This window comes from Mustela nigripes, chromosome 14, assembly GCF_022355385.1.
Source record: "Mustela nigripes isolate SB6536 chromosome 14, MUSNIG.SB6536, whole genome shotgun sequence".
NCBI lineage: Eukaryota > Metazoa > Chordata > Mammalia > Carnivora > Mustelidae > Mustela > Mustela nigripes.
This window is the reverse complement of record NC_081570.1, coordinates 41,682,054-41,700,007: the sequence shown is the minus strand read 5'-3', so window position 1 is coordinate 41,700,007 and position 17,954 is coordinate 41,682,054. Positions and strand designations below refer to the sequence as shown.

At 36.0% G+C, this 17,954-nt stretch overlaps 1 protein-coding gene across 4 annotated transcripts in view; it reads right to left on the bottom strand.

The window, feature by feature from the left end:
• ZFYVE9 (zinc finger FYVE-type containing 9) overlaps window positions 1–17,954 on the bottom strand; it is a 205,471-nt gene that overhangs the window by 22,520 nt on the left and 164,997 nt on the right. For all 4 annotated transcript variants that reach the window (XM_059374726.1, XM_059374725.1, XM_059374728.1 and 1 more), the window contains one exon: window positions 13,521–13,625. In XM_059374726.1, coding sequence (XP_059230709.1) covers window positions 13,521–13,625 — 105 coding nt within the window. The remainder of the gene's footprint in view (window positions 1–13,520; window positions 13,626–17,954) is intronic.

Sequence of the window (17,954 nt, the reverse complement as noted above, 5' to 3'; positions counted from 1 at the left end):
ATAACTACCTCTTTTCTTCTGGACAATAAGGTTTTTCTGTAGTCATTCTCTGTCAGTTCTGATTCATTTCACACAATGTTTCCATATTTACCAAAGCACAACGCTGATCATGTCAATCTTTTCTACCCTGCCCTCTGCTCAAAATAACTAGCTTCCCATGCTCTTACTCCATACCAGCTTTCCTGTCTTGCTTCCCTTCCTACCATATCCTTATTTGCAGGACTACTTCTTGATGTGCTACCATTTCCTATCTCTGAGCTCTTTAGCCTTCCCTTTCATCCTCCGTATCCAAGCACCTAAAAACTCTACCCCCCAAAACAAGGCCTAGTAAAAATACCAATTCCTGCATGCAGTCTTCTTGAATTCCCAGACACCAGTATGACTGCTTCCTTCTTTGAACTGCCATAGCACACTGTACTTCTTAAATCATCAACATTCAGCTTTGGATTATGATTAAGAATAAGAATTCAAGTCAGACTGCCTGTATTACTGGGCTTTGCTATTAACTCTGTGTGCCTTTGGGCAAGTTACTTAATTTTCCGTGTCTGTTTCCTCCTCTGTAGAGGTGATAATAAAAGTAACTATTTCATACAGTTATGAGGATTAAATAAATAAATATTTATAAAGTGCTTAGAATAGCACCAAGAACACAGTAAGTACTGATGATGTGTTTGCACTAAAATTTGTAGACCTGTTTCCTCTACTCTGCTTATAAAATTGTAAAGCAACCTAAAAATCAGTAGCAAGTAATTCAACCAAGTACCTCTTACAAGATAATGGGATTCAGACCCTTCCTAAAAACTGGGGAATTAGTGCAAATGACATACCAGTAAAAGGCAAGGAAACAATTGCTGTGACAACAGTATGTGCAAAATAGCATCCATGGAAGGTCAACCTTGAGCCAGGAACTGGGCTAAATGCTACTCAGGTCTTATCTCAAAAGGCTATTTTAGCATATCAAGTGAAGGTACAGAACCTTTTTCTTCCTGTGTTTCCCATCCAGAGTCCAGCCATCCCCGAAGATTATAACTGTTAAAAGCCAGTTAAAAGAATACAATTCTAGGAATGATTGTGTTGAGGAATGTATGAAGAGTTAAACATCTAATCCATCTCTGAATTAACGTGCCACATGCTTCAATTTCCTGAATCTCATGTTAAAAGGACAGTTTATTTAATCTTCTGATTTAAAGTGGAAAGGAATTTATATGCACGGAAGTTCCAAAGACCCTGAGGAATAGCTACAATTTCTATATACTGTGTAAGGCTTGGCACAGGGCCTTGTTTATAGTAGGTGCTCAATAAATATTTGCTGAATATACTAATTAGTTAACCATATTAAATAGGGATGGATTTGGAGTTATTCATGAAGTTATATGGAGAGTAAATGTTGTTAGCATGATTTAAAAATTTTTTTTTGGTTCATATATAATTGCAGTGTCACATAGATTAGGTACCTAGTAAGTTTTAACAATTTAATTCTATAAACATTTATCAAGTGATTGACAATGACTTTAGGTAGAAAGATACTGCAGGGACATGGAAAATTTATGAAAGCTCTGTACCAGAGATAAAATGAAGAAAGAAAGATCTCTGCCCTCAAGGGACTCAAAATTCAGAGCAGAAGGGGTTTCATACTCATCAGCTATACAAGATACATGAATAAAGAAAGCTAGGAAAACAGAGGAAAGAAAGAATGATACTGTCTGGGGAATGGAGAATCTAGGAAGGATTCCTAAAAGGTAAAACATTTGAATTAGCTATGAATTCGGATAAAGAGAAAATCAAGAGTGAAGGGAAAGAAATTGAACTGAGAAAAGAACACTGAGTTGAGTAATGATGGAATAGAGAAGAATATCCTTGCCTGGAGATATTCTGGAACAATATAAACATCTTTCCCATCAACTGGAGTTCACCTGTGTCCTGAAGCTAGCACCCATCTTCAAGTCCTCTGGTACATTCCCTCTAAACCTACTTTGTGGAGGACTATTATCATGAGTGGATGTTGTACTTTGTCAAATGCTTTTTCTATATCTACTGAAGTGATCATATGGTTATCCTGATTGATTTGTGAATATTGAACCACATTTGCACACCCCCCCCCGGAATAAATCCTACTTGATCGTGGTGAATAATTTTTGTTTGGTGAATAATTTTTTTAATCTATTGTTGAATTTGCGACTCCTTTCATTCTTTTGAAAAGAGGACTATCAGCTCCTCCTCCCCTAAGAGAAAAGAAATGTATTCTTTGAAAGCCAGAAAATAAAACATTCCTCAGGACAGATTTTAGGGCCATCTGTTCTTGCTAGTGCTACAATGAACCTATGAAATCATGATTTTGTAAGTTCACATTTCTCTGAAGAATATGCGTAGCCTTGAATTAAAATAAACCAAAGCTCCTATTTCAGTATCACAGAGTAGGAAGGAATCTCAAGAGGCCATCCAGCCTAAATTATACTAGATGGGGAATTGTATAGACATATAATTTCACAGAGTCTTGCATTATATCACAACCAACATAAATTTCTCTATTCTTTGGTACCTGAGTAAAGGATTAATAAAACTTTGAGACTTCAGATTTTGACATTAGGCTAATTCTTTGGCTCTATTCCCAAAGCAACCTGATAATAGGTTGAATGCACACTATATTAAAAAAACAAAACAAAACCGGATTTTTTACAATTATACTTAAAATTGACAAAACATACATATTTAAAATGTACAGTCTGATGAATTTTGACATGTGTATACCCCCATAAAAACAGCATTTGAAATCACTCTCTACTCTGCTCCATTGATCTGTATGTATGCATTTACAGCAAAATAATACCATCTTGATTACTCTACCTTTTAAATAACATCAGGTTATTATTAAATAACATCAGGTTATTAACATCAGGTAGCACAAGTACTTGAATTATCTTCTTTTTTCAAAGTTGTTTTGGCTAGGGGCATTTGGGTGGCTCAGTCGGTTAAGCATCTGCCTTCAGTTCAGGTCATGATCCCAGGGTCCTGCAACTAAGCCCTACATCAGGCTCCCTGCTAAGCAGGAGGTCTGCTTCTCCCTCTTCCTCTGACCCTTCACTGCCCCCCACTTCGCTCATGCTCTCGCTGTCAAATAATAAATTTTTTTTTAAAGTTGTTTTAGGGGTGCCTGGGTGGCTCAATGGGTTAGACCTCTGCTTTCAGCTCAGGTCATGATCTCAGGGCCCTGGGATCGAGCCCCATATCCAGCTCTCTGCTCAGCAGAGAGCCTGCTTCCCCCATCTCTCTCTGCCTGCCTCTCTGCCTACTTGGGATCTCTGTCAAATAAATAAATAAAAATATTTTTAAAAAGTTGTTTTAGCTATTCTATATTCCTTGTATCTCCATATAAATTTTAAAATCAGCACCTCAATTTGAAACAACAGCAGCAGCAACAACAACAACAAAACCCTGCTGGCATTTTGACTGAGATTGTGTTGAAGCTACAGCTCAATCTGGGGACAACCAACATCTTAACAAGATTGAATCTTCCAATCCATAAACACAGTATCCCTCTTCACTTATTTGGGTCTTCTTTCTTTCTTTATTTTTTTAAGATTTTATTTATTTGTGAGAGAGAAAGAGAGAAGGAGGGGGGGTAGGGGGAGAGAGAATCTAAAGCAGACTCCACACTGAGCACAGAGCCCAATGTGGGGCTCAATCTCATGATCCATGGGCTCATGACCTGAGCTGAAGTCAAGTCAGAGGCTTAAGCTGAAGTCAAGTCAGAGGCTTGACTGAACCACTCAGGTGCCCCATAAATTCTAATTTCTGAATGTTTATTATTAGTGTACAGAAATATGACTGATTTTTACACAAGGATCTTGCTAAATTCACTTATTAGATCTGATAGCCCTTTTGTAGAGAGAGAGAGTAGGATTTCCTACATAGTAAACAATCATGTTATCTGTGAAGAAAAACAATCTTTTTTCCAGTCTATATTCATCTTATTTTGTCTTCTTGTTAATTTTGTCTATTCTCGTCTTATTACATTGGCTAGAAGCTCCACTGAAATGGTGAATAGAAATAAGAGTTGACATCCTCTCCTTGTTCTTAATCTTAAATAGTAAAGCATTTATTCTGTCACCATTTGATATACTAATTGTAGGTTTTTCGTAGGTGTGTTTATTAAGTTGTAGAAGTTCTCTTCTACTGTTGGACTGCCAAGATATATATACACACACATACACATTTTGAATGAAAGTAGAATTTTGTCAAATTCACATCATGTGATTCACCTTTTTACATCCTGCTAATATGGTGAGTTACAGATTGATTTTTGAATGTTAAACCAACTTAGTGTTTTTGGAATAAACCCCACTTAGTCATGATGTACCCTATCATTTTGTGTTTTGCTGGACTGTATTTACTAAAAACGTGTTACATATTTATGCAACTATCTTCATGAGGGATACAAGTCTGCAGTTTTCATTTCTTGTAATTCCCCCCCCCCCAGTTTTGTTACTAGTGTAATGCTGGTTTTATAGAATGAGATTCCCTCCTCATCTATTTTCTGAGTGTTTGTTTTTTTTTTTTTTTCAGAAGTGGTGTTATTTCCTCCTTTATTGTTTAGTAAAAGTCACAAGGGAAAGCATCTGGACCTGTGCCTTTTTTTTTTTTTTTTTTTAAGATCATTTGAGAGAGAGAGAGAGAGAGGGGAAAAGCATGAGTTGGGGGGAGGGGACAGAGGGAGAGTGACGCACACTCTCCACTGAGCATGGAACCAAATGTAGGGCTTAATGCCAAGAACATTAATATGGAACATTAATATAAGAACATTAATATCCTCAGATCATGATCTGAGCTGAAGCTAGACACTTAACTGACTGAGCCACCCAGGAACCCTGGAATCTGTGCTTTTCTTTGTAGGAAGGTTTGTGACAATAAATTCAATTCTTTCATTAAATACAGGGATATTCAATAAATACAGGGAAACTCATGGTATGCTTTCTGAGGTATGATACAAAAGCTTGACATTCAAGGAATTTGTCCATTTTGGCTAAGTTGAACATTTACTGGCACAAATATATTAATAATATACCCTTGTTGCTTACTGTCTACAGGACTGGTATTGACAACCCCCCTTGCACATCTCATAATGGTATTTCGTGTTCTTGACTATCAGTCTTGGGCCATCAGCCCAAACAGTCTGACTAAAAGTCTGTCAATTTTATTGATCTCAAGAACTAGCTTTTGGTTTCATTTTTTTTTTTTTTAAGATTTTATTTATTTGAGAGAGAGTAAATGAGCACAATCCAAGGAGGGACTGAGGGAGAGGGAGAAGCAGGCTCCCTACTAAGCAGGGAGCCCAATGCAGGGCTTCATCCCAGTGCCCTAGGATCATAACCTGAGCAGAAGGCAGATGCTTAACTGACAGCTATCCAGGCAACCATCGTTTCATTTTTCTTAATTGGGTTTTTGTTTTTGTTTTTTGTTTTTTGTTTTGTCTTCTACTTTATGAACTGCTGGTATTGTCTTTATTATTTTCTTTCTTCCATTTACTTTGTATTTTATTCTTCCCTTTCTAATTTCCTAAGGTAGAAGATTAGGTCATTGATTTGAAATGTCTTTTTTTCCCCCTACTATAAAAAGTAATGCTATTAATTTCTCTCTAATCACTGTTTTAGCTGCATCCCACAAATTTTGATATGCCATGTTTTCATTTTCAAACAGCTCAAAATATTTTCTAATTTCCTTTGGCTTTCTTCTTTGACCCATAGATTATTGAAAAGTGTGTATTTTGTTTCCAAATATTTGGGGATTTTTCTAGAGATCTTTCTGATATTGATTTCTAATTTAGTACTATTGTTGTCAGAGACCACATTTTGTATAATTTGAATCATTTTAAATTTATCAGGACTTGTTTTATACCACAGAATATGGCCTATCTTCTAATGTTCTATGTATACTGGAAAAGAATGTGTGCACTCTGCTGCTTTTGGGTGGAGTGTTCTATAAAAACCACTCAAGTTGAATTGGTTGACAGTGTTGTTAAAGTTTTCTATATTTCTGATTTTCTTTCTACTTCAAACAACTATTAAATCAGGGATATTGAAATCTCCAAATATAGTCATAGATTTGTCTATTTACCCTTATAGTTCTATCATTTCTTGCTTCAAGAATTTTGAAGCTCAGTTATTAATGCATAAATGTCTAGGACTGTTACATCCTTTTGATGAACTGATCCCTTAATAATTATGAAATGAAACTTTCTATTCCTGGTAATACTTTTCATTCTGAAATACACTTTGATAGTACTCTTTCCACTCAAGCTTAGCTTTCTTTTGATTAATATTACCATGGTATATCATTTTCCACCCTTTTACATTTAAACTATTTGTCATATTTCAAGTGGTTTTCTTATTCATAGCACAGAGGTAAATCTTGCTTATGCATCCAATTTGACGATCTCTGTCTTTTAATTGAGGATGTTTAGACCATTTATATATAACTGATTACTGAAATGGTTAGATTTAAATCTAACATCTTGCTATTTATTTTCTACTTGTCCCATCTCTTCTTTTTCTTCTTTTTCAGTCCTTATATGATTCCAGTTTATCTTCTTTATCGGCTCATTAGCTATCCCTCTTTAGTTTTTCTAGTGGTTGCTTTTGGGTTTATATCTTTAACTTATCAGTCTAATTTCAAGTAATATACCATATCCTATGACATTTAAGAACTTTATACTTGTCTACTTCCATCTCCCCTTCCCTGGCTTTTGTGGTATTTTTGTCATGCATTTTATTTCTACATATGTTATAAACTCGATACATTTTATGATTTTTGTTTTAAACAACTGTCTTTTAAAGAGATTTTATATTTACCTGCATATTTACCATTTCTGTTGCTCTATACTCCTATATGAAGATCCAGAGTTCCATTATTTGGTATTCTCCATGAAGGACTTCCTTTAACACTTCTTATAAAATAGGTCTACTGGTAAAAGATTCTTTTGGCTCTTATAGTTCTGAAAAAGCATTTTGCTTTTTGAAACATATTTTTTACTGGGTATAAGTTGATGTGTTTTTTTCTCAGTATTTTAAAGATTCACTGTACTTTCTTGTGGCTTGAATTGTTTTGATAAGCAGTCTGCTGTTATTCTTATATTTGTTCCTCAGCATATAATGTGGATTTTTTTTTCTCTAGTTGCTTTTAAGATTCTTCTCTTTAGCTCTGGTGTTAAGCAGTTTAATTAAGATGATTATAATGTTCCTAAATGTAGTTCTCATCATGTTTTCTACAATTGGAATTCATTGAGCTTCCTGATACCCTTTATACTTCTAATTTTAAAAATTTCTGATTACTGAGTTTTCAAATATTTGTTGTTTACTTACCTCTTGTCTCCTTGAGGACTTCAATTATAGTGCTAGGCCAACTAACATCTCCCACAGTTCAATCATATGCTGTTCATTTAATTTTTCAGTCTTTTCTTTTTATGTCTCTTTTGGATAGTTTCTATCACTATGCTTTTAAGTTTACTAATTTTTTCTTTGGCAGTGTCTAATCTACCATTAAATTCATACAGCGTATTTTTCGTTTCATTGTCATTTTCATTTCTTGAAATCCAATTTGGGTCTTTTGATATTTTCCATGTCTATCTATCCTTAACATGCTCTTTCCTTCATCCTGCTAAGCCTTTCTCTTAAGCTTGATAAGTAGGATCAGGGCAAGTTGAACCTATGGATAACTTGTTTTGATAGGAATAATCTGCCCCTAGTTCATTCTAGCCGGTAAGAACACAAACTATGCCTGGCCTGTAGGAATTGTTTTACTTGTATCTTTCCAGTGTTTTTCTCACATACATAAACTGATTAGTAGTCAGCTGAAGACACAGTGGGAACCTCCTGTGTATTTCCAGAGTTCTTTTATTTCCAGCAATCTGTTTTGCAAATTCTAGCCATTATGACCTCCCTACATTCTCAACTCTCTCTTCAACTCAGAGAGACCTCAGATTCAGTTTGGGTTTCCCCTACCTGCACTATGGCCTAGAAACAACAGAGAGTAAAGTAGGGCAATCACAGAGCTCAACTTCTCTACCCCACTGACCTCTTTCTTTCTTTTTTTACTTACTTCATTTGACATTGCAGCTATTAAAGTGGACCTGTGTGTGAATGTGCCCAAACTGCTATAACAATGTACCACAAAGTGGATGGCTTAAACAACAGAAATGTATTGTCTCACAGTTCTGGAAGGTGAAAATCCAAAATCAAGATGTTGGCTGAACTGGTTCCATCTGAGGGCTGTAAAAGAAGGATTTGTTCTGGGCTTCTCTCCCTGACTTGTAGGTGACCATCTTCTCCTTAATGTCTCTCTATATCATCTTCCCTTTGTGAGTGTATGGGTCCAAATTTCCCCTTCTTAGAAGGATATCAGTTATACTGGATTAGGGCTCATTCTAACAGCTTCATTTAAATTTGATTACCTCACTAAAGGCCCTAAAGTCATAGTGATAATTGTTAAAGGATGTCTATAAAAATCAGTTTAGTATAGTGACTAGGAGTAAGGATACTGGAACCAGACTGCCTAGGTTTGATTATGGCTCCACCACCTGCTCGTTCTATGCCTTAATATCTTCATCTATTAAAAGGAATTAAACATACCAATCTCATAGAGATAGTGTAAAAATACATAGTGCCTGCTACATAGTAAACGTCAATAAATGTTACAACATTAACTTAATATAACTAACAATACATGTTAGTTACTACAATGACCAAAATAATCTCATCATTGTAACATGAGTAGGGTTACCTAAATCAACAGAGAGCTTGAGTGGCCTTGATGAAGGAGATTAGAGAATTTATACAAAAAGACTACTTCATTTATTAAATTTTCCATGCTGCCAGAAGTACTGTCTTCTAGCTTTCTAAGCTTAAAATCTTTCCTTAGTGGCCCCCTCTCTCCAGTTTACATATAGTTGCCAAAACTGAGGTTTCTAAAGCTCACTTTCATTAAGTCACTCCTCTGCTTTAGAACCTGTACAATCTATTTACAGATTATCATATTAAAGTCTAGATTCCTTTGCCTGACTTCTGAAGTCCTTTGAAAACCCAGGAGTTTCTTTGCACAGCTTTCTCTCTCAGTCCACTTTAGCCTCTTCCTCACTGGGCAGATTGCTATCTTCTATCCTCCTTTCAAAACATGCCCATCCCTGGTGCTTTTCTGCCTTTTTTCTGCAGGCATCTATCACCCTTTACTTTTCCTTTTTTTTTTTTTTTTTTTTTTAATTTGACAGAGAGAGATCACAAGCAGGCAGAGAGGCAGGCAGAGAGAGAGAGAAGGAAGCAGGCTCCCGGCCGAGCAGAGAGCCCGATGCGGGGCTCGATCCCAGGACCCTGCGATCATGACCTGAGCTGAAGGCAGCGGCCCAACCCACTGAGCCACCAGGCGCCCCTCTATCACCCTTTTCACTTGTTCTTTTCCACCCTTCTCTTTCTCGTGCCTGAACATCATTCACTGTCCATTTACATTTATATGACATTTACATGAACATTTATAAACCTGTCCTGCATGGAACATGCTGCTCTGGCTGTTAGGGATTCAGGATCAACAGGAAATAAAGGAATACTCCTGACTGCTCCAATTATTAGAGCTCTCCTTTTTCTAAACTTTTAGTAAACCTGCAGTAAGTTTTAGCACTTGTTTTCACATCATTTTAACTATATTAGTTCTCTTTCATGTCTTCATTCAATAGATATTTCTCATGTAATTACTCTTTACTAGAGTATTTACTAGAGTATCTGCTAATGATACAGTGGTAAACAAGACAGACATAGTTCCTCACTGAAATAAGTCTCGTAGAAGGGCACCAGGGTGGCTCAGTCAGTTGAGCATCTGTGTTTGACTCAGGTCATGATCCCAGGGTCCTGGGATTGAGCCCTGCATCAGGCTTCCCGCTCAGCGGAGATCCTGCTTCTCCCTCTCCCTCTGCCTGCTGCTCTACCTACTTGTGCTATCTGTCAAACAAATAAATAAAATCTTAAAAAAAAGAAGAAGAAGAAGAAGAAAAAGTCTGGTAGAGAAAATAGACACTAAAGAAGGAAGTACAAATATAATGAACACTACACACACAGTATGTGTAGAATTCTAGAGATGTTTATAACAGGGGAGAGTCATCCTCACTGGGAGTTAACTAAAAGCTTATTCATCTAAGCTGACACCTGATAAATGAGCAAGAGTTAGGCAGGTAATGAACAGGGAGAGTATGCATCAATAAGGAAATAGCTTTTGCAAAGGCTTTAGAGCAATAGAGAACACAGTCTAGAAAATAAGGAAGACTATAGGTATCAACAAAGAAAAGTAAATAAAAGGAAAAACAATATTATCTTGAGTAATATATAAGAAATTCTTTTTTTCAGGGGCACCTGGGTGGCTCAGTGGGTTAAACCTCTGCCTTCAGCTCAGGTCATGATCTCAGGGTCCTGGGTTCGAGCCCCACATCGGGCTCTCTGTGGAGAGCCTGCTTCCCCCTCTCTCTGCCTGCCTCTCTGCCTACTTATGATCTCTCTCTGTCAAATAAATAAATAAGATATTAAAAAAAAAGAAATTATTTTTTTCAGCTACAAAGCGAAGAATTATTACCAACACAATTCAAATATCCAAGACTGAGAGAGAAACATTGAACTGAGTTGAAATAAACAAACATAAAATAGGAGTTTAAATAAAAACTAAATTAGAAGGGAAGTCAGTCTGCTAAATCAAATAAGGAAAATAAATAATATATAGTTGGTAAACTTTATTGAAAATGAAATATAATAAACAATAAGAAATACAGTTACTGTTTTTGAAAAAAGATATCTGAACCTGCACAACCATAAACCTAGGAGGCAGATAAAGACAGGTTATATAAATGGCAGTTGTCATAAATGTCCTAGGTCGGTACTGACATAACTATGGAGGCCTCATAGCTTTTTACAGATAGACTTTTATAAACAGATCCAACCCAAGCACCATACTGTAAACATCAAGGATAGCCACGTATATTACCTGCTTGAAGAAGACATCTGATATCTTACTTCTGGACAACAGGCTCCCAGAAGGCAAGCATCATGTTCTTAACTCATCTTTGTATTTCATATCACAGAGTATATTGAATAAATGTTTGTGAAACAAAAAAACTTTCAAATTTGAGAAATAAATGTGTTTTTAAAGCATATCTCTTTTAAAACTATTTAGGGTATGGGGCACTTGGGTGGCTTGTGGGTTAAGCCTCTGCCTTCGGCTCAGGTCATGGTCTCAGCTCCTGGGGCTCCTGGGCTGGAGCCCCACGTCAGGCTCTCTGCTCAGCAGGGAGCCTGCTTCCCTTTCTCTCTCTCTGCTTGCCTCTCTGCCCACTTGTGATCTCTCTCTCAAATAAATAAATAAAATTAAATTAAAAAAAAGACTACTTAGGGCATAAATTATTTAAAAATCATTCATTTTAAAGATTTGACACTATCTAGTCTCATCTATTACTTATTGATATTCCAAGGTAGGACTATCTAATAGATTAAAAACTATTAATTGCATCACAGGAAAAAATAAAGTACACATTCTAGCTACTATTTTCTACTATCCTGAAAAAAGCTATTGCATTGAAAGCCATGGATAAAACCTTTCTTCGCGTAGGTCATTCTCATAAAACTCATTCTCCTGAATTTATAAATCCAATAAGACATTTACATGATTCTAAGTGAAAGTAAAAATTGAGTATACAATTGAATGATGAATAAGTGGCTGAATGAAGGGGAAAAAAAGAAAGAAGAAAAAAATGAAAAAAACAGAGGGAAGGAGGTAGTTTACTTTAAACCAAGAAATAGAAGTAATAACTGCGGACTTACCAGCCTTCTAATAAAATAAATTTTGGGACACCTGGGTGGCTCAGTCAGTTAATCCTCTGCCTTTGGCTCCAGCCATGATCCCAGGGTCCTGGGTTGGAGCCTCGCATCCCAATGGGCTCCCTGCTCAGCGGGGAGCCTGCTTCTCCCTCTCTCTGTCTGCTAATTTCCCTGCTTGCATGTGCACAGGCACCAGCTCAAGTACATGCTCTCTTGGGCAAATAAATAAAATCTTAAAAAATAATAATAAAATAAATTTTAACCATTATTATATTAAATTGAGTTTCAAAATAAGATTTTTCTTTTAAACCATATGATTACTATTGGACATTTTACAAACAACTTTAAGAAACTTTTCAATTTAAGCAAGACTTTTTTCTTGCTGTTTACAACAATGTGGATGGAACTAGAGGGTGTTATAGCAAGTGAAATAAATTAATCAGAGAAAGACAATTATCATATGATCTCACTGATATGTGGATTTAAGAAACAAAACAAAGAGGGGTGCCTGGGTGGCTCAGTAAGCCTCTGCCTTCAGCTCCGGTCATGATTTCAGGGTCCTTGGATGAGCCCCGCATTGGGCTCTCTGCTCAGCAGGGAGCCTGCTTCCCTCTCTCTGCCTGCCTCTCTTCTCTGTCAAATAAATAAATAAAATCTTAAAAAAACAAAAACGAAATAGAGGATCATAGGGGAAGAGGGGAAAAATAAAACAAGATAAAATCAGAGAGGGACACAAATCATTAAGAGACTCTTAATCTTAGGAAACAAACTGAGGGTTGCTGGGGAGATGGGGGTTGAAGGGATGGACATTAAGGAGGGCACGTGATATAATGAGCAATGGGTATTATATGAGACTGATGAATCACTGAACTCCACCTCTGAAACTAGTAATATATTATATGTTAATTAATAGAATTTCAATTTTAAAAAAAGAAAACAAAAAAGAATTACTGACTTTCCATGGAATCAGCACTTTAATAGGTTCAAAACCTGCAACTAAAGTCAGTCACTGTGATCAACTAAAGAATCTTAGGCAGCCACCAAAGAGAAATTCAGAAAGCTGAGAATTCTCAGGACAAAAAGGGTGGAGGACTTTGGCTCCAAATTCGTTGCTTCTAATAACTACATTCTTTTCATAATACTTTTATGAAAAAAAAAAAAAAGAGGAAAGAGACTTCACAGGGCACATCAGCAAAGAACACTGTTTACTTCATTCTGTAATGTGTATATAGAATGCATTATAGTTACAAAATGGAACCATTCATTAATTCAAAATGCAACGATTTATTTGCTTTTGAAATCTTACTTAAAATTCATTTTGGGAGTTAATGCTTAAATGTTAAGTATTGTCAAAAATAATATATATTCACAGTAAGAGGGAAAAATGAAAAGATCCCACCACTAGTGCTATAAAGTTAATTTTATACCTTAGTTGAAATGCAAATCTGTCACTGATTACCATAGTATCAAAAGCACAATCAATGACACAACTAATGACTAAATAAATCACAAACCTAACATCTTGATTTTCTGTCATGAAATTCCTCATCACTGATCTAAGTCACATAGCATTATGAACTGATTTCACTATCAATTAAAAAATGAAATTTATATATACTCATATTTTTTCATTTTCATTTGTGTATTTAACAATGAAAAATATGCCTTGGTGATAAATCTTACCTCATTGTATCTGTTGCTGGGAATTTTGATACTGGTTTTCCGAACTTCCATATCAACCACCAAACCTTGAACTACTGGCAATGTATACTGGTAATTTCTGAAGTCCTGGGAAAAAGCAGATTGAAGTAGAATAAAGCATTCACCAATGGCAGGATTTGATTTATAGTAATAAAAGCAGCATAAGCTGGAAAGAATGTGAAAATTAGAAGATACTATTAATTTAAATAATAAGTAAATGTATAATGAAAACTCTAAGTGTATATTCTAGCTCTCTAATTAGATTATAAATTCTCATAAAGAAGTAGACCTGTCTCATATACACCTTATGTACAATATTAAACAAATATCTGAATACTTATTACTCTGTGTTAACTGTCTCCTCCCTCTAGAGTAAGCTCCAAGAGGTAGGGACTCTCACTTGTTTTCTTCTTGTTATATCCCAAATGCCTGGAACAGCCTAGGCACTCAATGACTATTTGTAGATAAAACATATGCACATGCACTAACCACAACCAGCAAAATGAGCAAGAGTGGTAGGAGTTCTGGTCACAGTGACAGCACAAAGCTAGATTTCATAGGGTTTTGTAGGCCACCATAAGGACCTCTGCCTTTACAGTGAGAAGGTTTTTGACCTATTTTAACAGATCCCTCTTACTTCTCTGTAGAATAGCCGGTAAGGGAACAAGGATAGAAGAAAGGAGATCAGAAAAAAATACAAGAATAATTCAGGTAAGAGGCAGTGATAACTTTGACCAAAGTGTTAACAGTTCAAAAGGTGGTGAGAAGTTATCAGATTCTAGATATATTTTGAAGAGGTAACTGACAATATCTGTCACCGGATTGAATGTGGAATGTGGAAAAAAGAGAAGAATCAAAGATGATTCTGAACTAAATGGACGGGACAACTGTAAGACCATACTTCCATTTACTGAGAGGTAGAACATGATGGGAAGGGAAAAGTGGCAAATCAGAAGTCTGCAGAAGAACCAAGAAAGAAAGGTGTCCTAGAAGCTAAGAAAAGAAAATGTATAGATACTAATAAATTTTTGGATGGAATGGTGTGAAAATTGTCTTCTGACTGCTTCTATTAACTCCGGGAAATTGGGGCTGAGTCATCAGCTGAATGTGAGAAAAGAAGAGGAGGCACTGGAAATTTGAGAAAACATGAGAATAGAAATGTGTTATGGAGCAGGAAAGATTGCCAGGTCTGAGAGCTTCTTTAATGGTATCGGTCATGAATCTAAAGTGAGACCAGAGAATGGGCTACTCTTTTTGTCTTCATCCACATTCAGGCTTGGACAAAGTTATCAATGAAGGATGAAGTAGATCCATGCAGGTATGGTCAACTGACTTTTTTTTTTTTTTTAAGATTTTATTTATTTATTTTAGAGAAAAAGTGTGATGGGGGAGAAGGGAGGGGAGCGAATCTCTGCATGGCGCCCCATGAGGGGCTTGATCTTAGGACCCTGAGATCATGACCTGAGCTGAAACTAAGAGTTAGTTGCTTGACTGAACCACCCAGGTGCCCCAACTGACTTTTGATAAGGGTGTGAAGCCAGGTAAATGAAGAAAGGATAGTCTTTTCAACGAACAGTACTGGACCAAAAAAAAAAGGGTTTCTAACAATGCCTCACAATCATAAACAAAAATTAACTAAAAATGGACCATAGACTTAAATATAAAACACAAAAATAAAACTATAAGCCTTCTACAAAGCAACATGGAAGAAAATATGTGTGATGTTATTCTGGTCAGTAAGTTCTTAGATATCATATAAAAAGCATGCTCCATAAAAACATTAAGAAATTAAACGTTAGGAGTGTCTAGGTGGCTCAGTCGGTTTAGTGTCTGCCTTCGGCTCAGGTCACAATCCTGGGGTCCAGGGATGGAGGAGCCCTGAGTCATGCTCACTGCTCAGCAGGCAGCCTGTTTCTCCCTCTCCCTCTGCCCTTCACCCTTGCTTTTGCAACTCTCTCTGAAATAAATAAAATCTATAAAAAATTAAAGAAAAAAAAAGAAAATGAACTTTAACAAAGTTAAAAACTTTTGTTCTGTGAAAGACACTGTTAAGAGAATAAAAAGATAAACCACAGGCTGGGAGAAAATATACAAATGATAAATATCTACCAAAGGACTTATATTCAGAATACATGAAAAGCTCTCAAAACTCAACAACAAAATAACAATAATATTTTCTAAATAAGCAAAAATCCCAAGATTCACTAAATTAAGACATAAGGAGGGCAAATAAGCACATGAAAAAAAATGCTCTGAATAATTCATCATAAGCAAAATACAAATTAAAATCACAAAAATTAAGACTACTAAGTCATTAAGCATCTACATTGGGCTCAGGTCCTGATCCCAGGGTCCTGAATCAAGTTCTGGTTCAAGCCCTGCTCAGTAGGGAATCTGCTTGTGTTCCCTCTCTCATTCCTCCTGCTTGTGTTCCCTCTCTTACTGTGTCTCCCTCTGTCAAATAAATAAATAAAATCGTTTTTAAAAAAAATTAATACCATTAAACTCCCATTGGAATGGCAAAAATTTAAAAAAAGAGAGAGAGAGAGAAATAACAAGTGCTGGCAAAAAAAGAAAAAAAAAGAATTCTTTATATTCCTTGTGAATGCTAGAGGCATTCACTACTACTAGAGGCATGTTGGAAAAGAATTCCACAGTTCTATATAACACTAAATGTACAATATGGCTTAACTATCCTAATCCAGGTATTTACCCAAGAGAAAGGAAAACTAATGCTCACTCAAAATTTCATACATGAATGTTTGCAGCAGCTTTATTCATAACCAAATGTGAGAAATAACCCACAGATCCATCAACAGGTAAATGGATAAACTGTGGTTCTTACATACAACTGAATACTACAAAGCAATAAAGATGAATGAATTATTGATATGGAAGGTTACCAGAATATGCCACCTGAAAATGTCTCCGTTAATCACTCTTTGGCCAGTCTAATTTATAGGGCCTCAGCCAAAGAACCAAAGATAGGTAGAGGAAAAGATTATTGCCTCTCCAACAACATACATAACACAGATGAATCTTAAATGCATTATGATAAGTAAAAGAAGCCAGACTGAAAAGTCTACGTACTATATAATTCCAATTATATGACAGTCTACAAAAGCTACAACTATAGCGACAGAGGATCAATGAGGTGCACTAGCAAATTTTCTGGAGTGACAACAGAACTGTTCTATATCTTAACTGCAACAGTGGTGGTAACATAATTCTTTACATTTGTCAAAACTTTGAGAAGTATACTCTACAAAAGGTGAATTTAACTGCACATAAATAAAAATGAATTTTTTTAATAAAGATAAATTTAACTAGGGTTTACATTTTGCTGGGCCACCACAACAAAGGGTAAGAGAGAGAAAGAGAGAGAAACCAGAATTACATTTTAAATTAAAAAAAAAAGTGATTTTAATGATAAAACCGTGGAATCTTAATTTAGGGAGAGGGAAAGGCAAGGGGAGTGAGACACAATGGAAAAGTGTTAGAATCAATAGATTATAAGTCTTAGTAAGCTAGCTGACAGAGAAGAGAATTTAAAGGGTTTTAAAACAGGCTCCTCCAAATGTGCCACTTTGACCTGCAGGCAATTGACACCCTGTAGGCTCAAGAGAAACTTTTGCCCTTGTTTAAACTACCTGAGGGGCTTTCTCAGAATTAGAGTTATTATCAGAGATAAATTCTATCTGAGACCCATCTGTAATGGTAGGGCAAACATCGAATTAATTACCAAACATTTGTTCTTAATTTTATTGCCCTCCTCCCTTTGGAAGCCCCAAGCCCCTATCCCATTCCTTAGCTCAGGATGGCATATATAACTCATTTTACCTTTCTGTTTTTGAACCCTCCTGTATGTGAGGTTCTCATATATACAAAGTTAAATTCAATTTTCTGCTGTAATCTGTCTCATGTCAATTTAATTCTTAGACCAGCTGGAAGTATCCTTGAAAGAGAAAAAATTTTCCTCCCTAACGGTGGTGATGGAGAGCAAGATACTTCATATAAAGATACTTATATAAACTAAAAGTTTATATAAGTGGATTGATATAAAAGGCCATAAAGTTTATATAAGTGGATTGATATAAAAGGCCATAAAACTAGATTATTAGTATATGCTACTAGATTACAGGATAAATATCTCTTCATTCTAAAGCAGATTATAATCAGCAAGAAAAATTACCTTGTCAAAAATGTGACTAATGGAACTAGAGCGTATCATGCTTAGTGAAATAAGTCAAGCAGAGAAAGACAACTATCATATGATCTCCCTGATATGAGGAAGTGGTGATGCAACATGGGGGTTTAAGTGGGTAGGAGAAGAATCAATGAAACAAGATAGGATTGGGAAGGAGACAAACCATAAGTGACTCTTAATCTCACAAAACAAAGTGAGGGTTGCTGGGG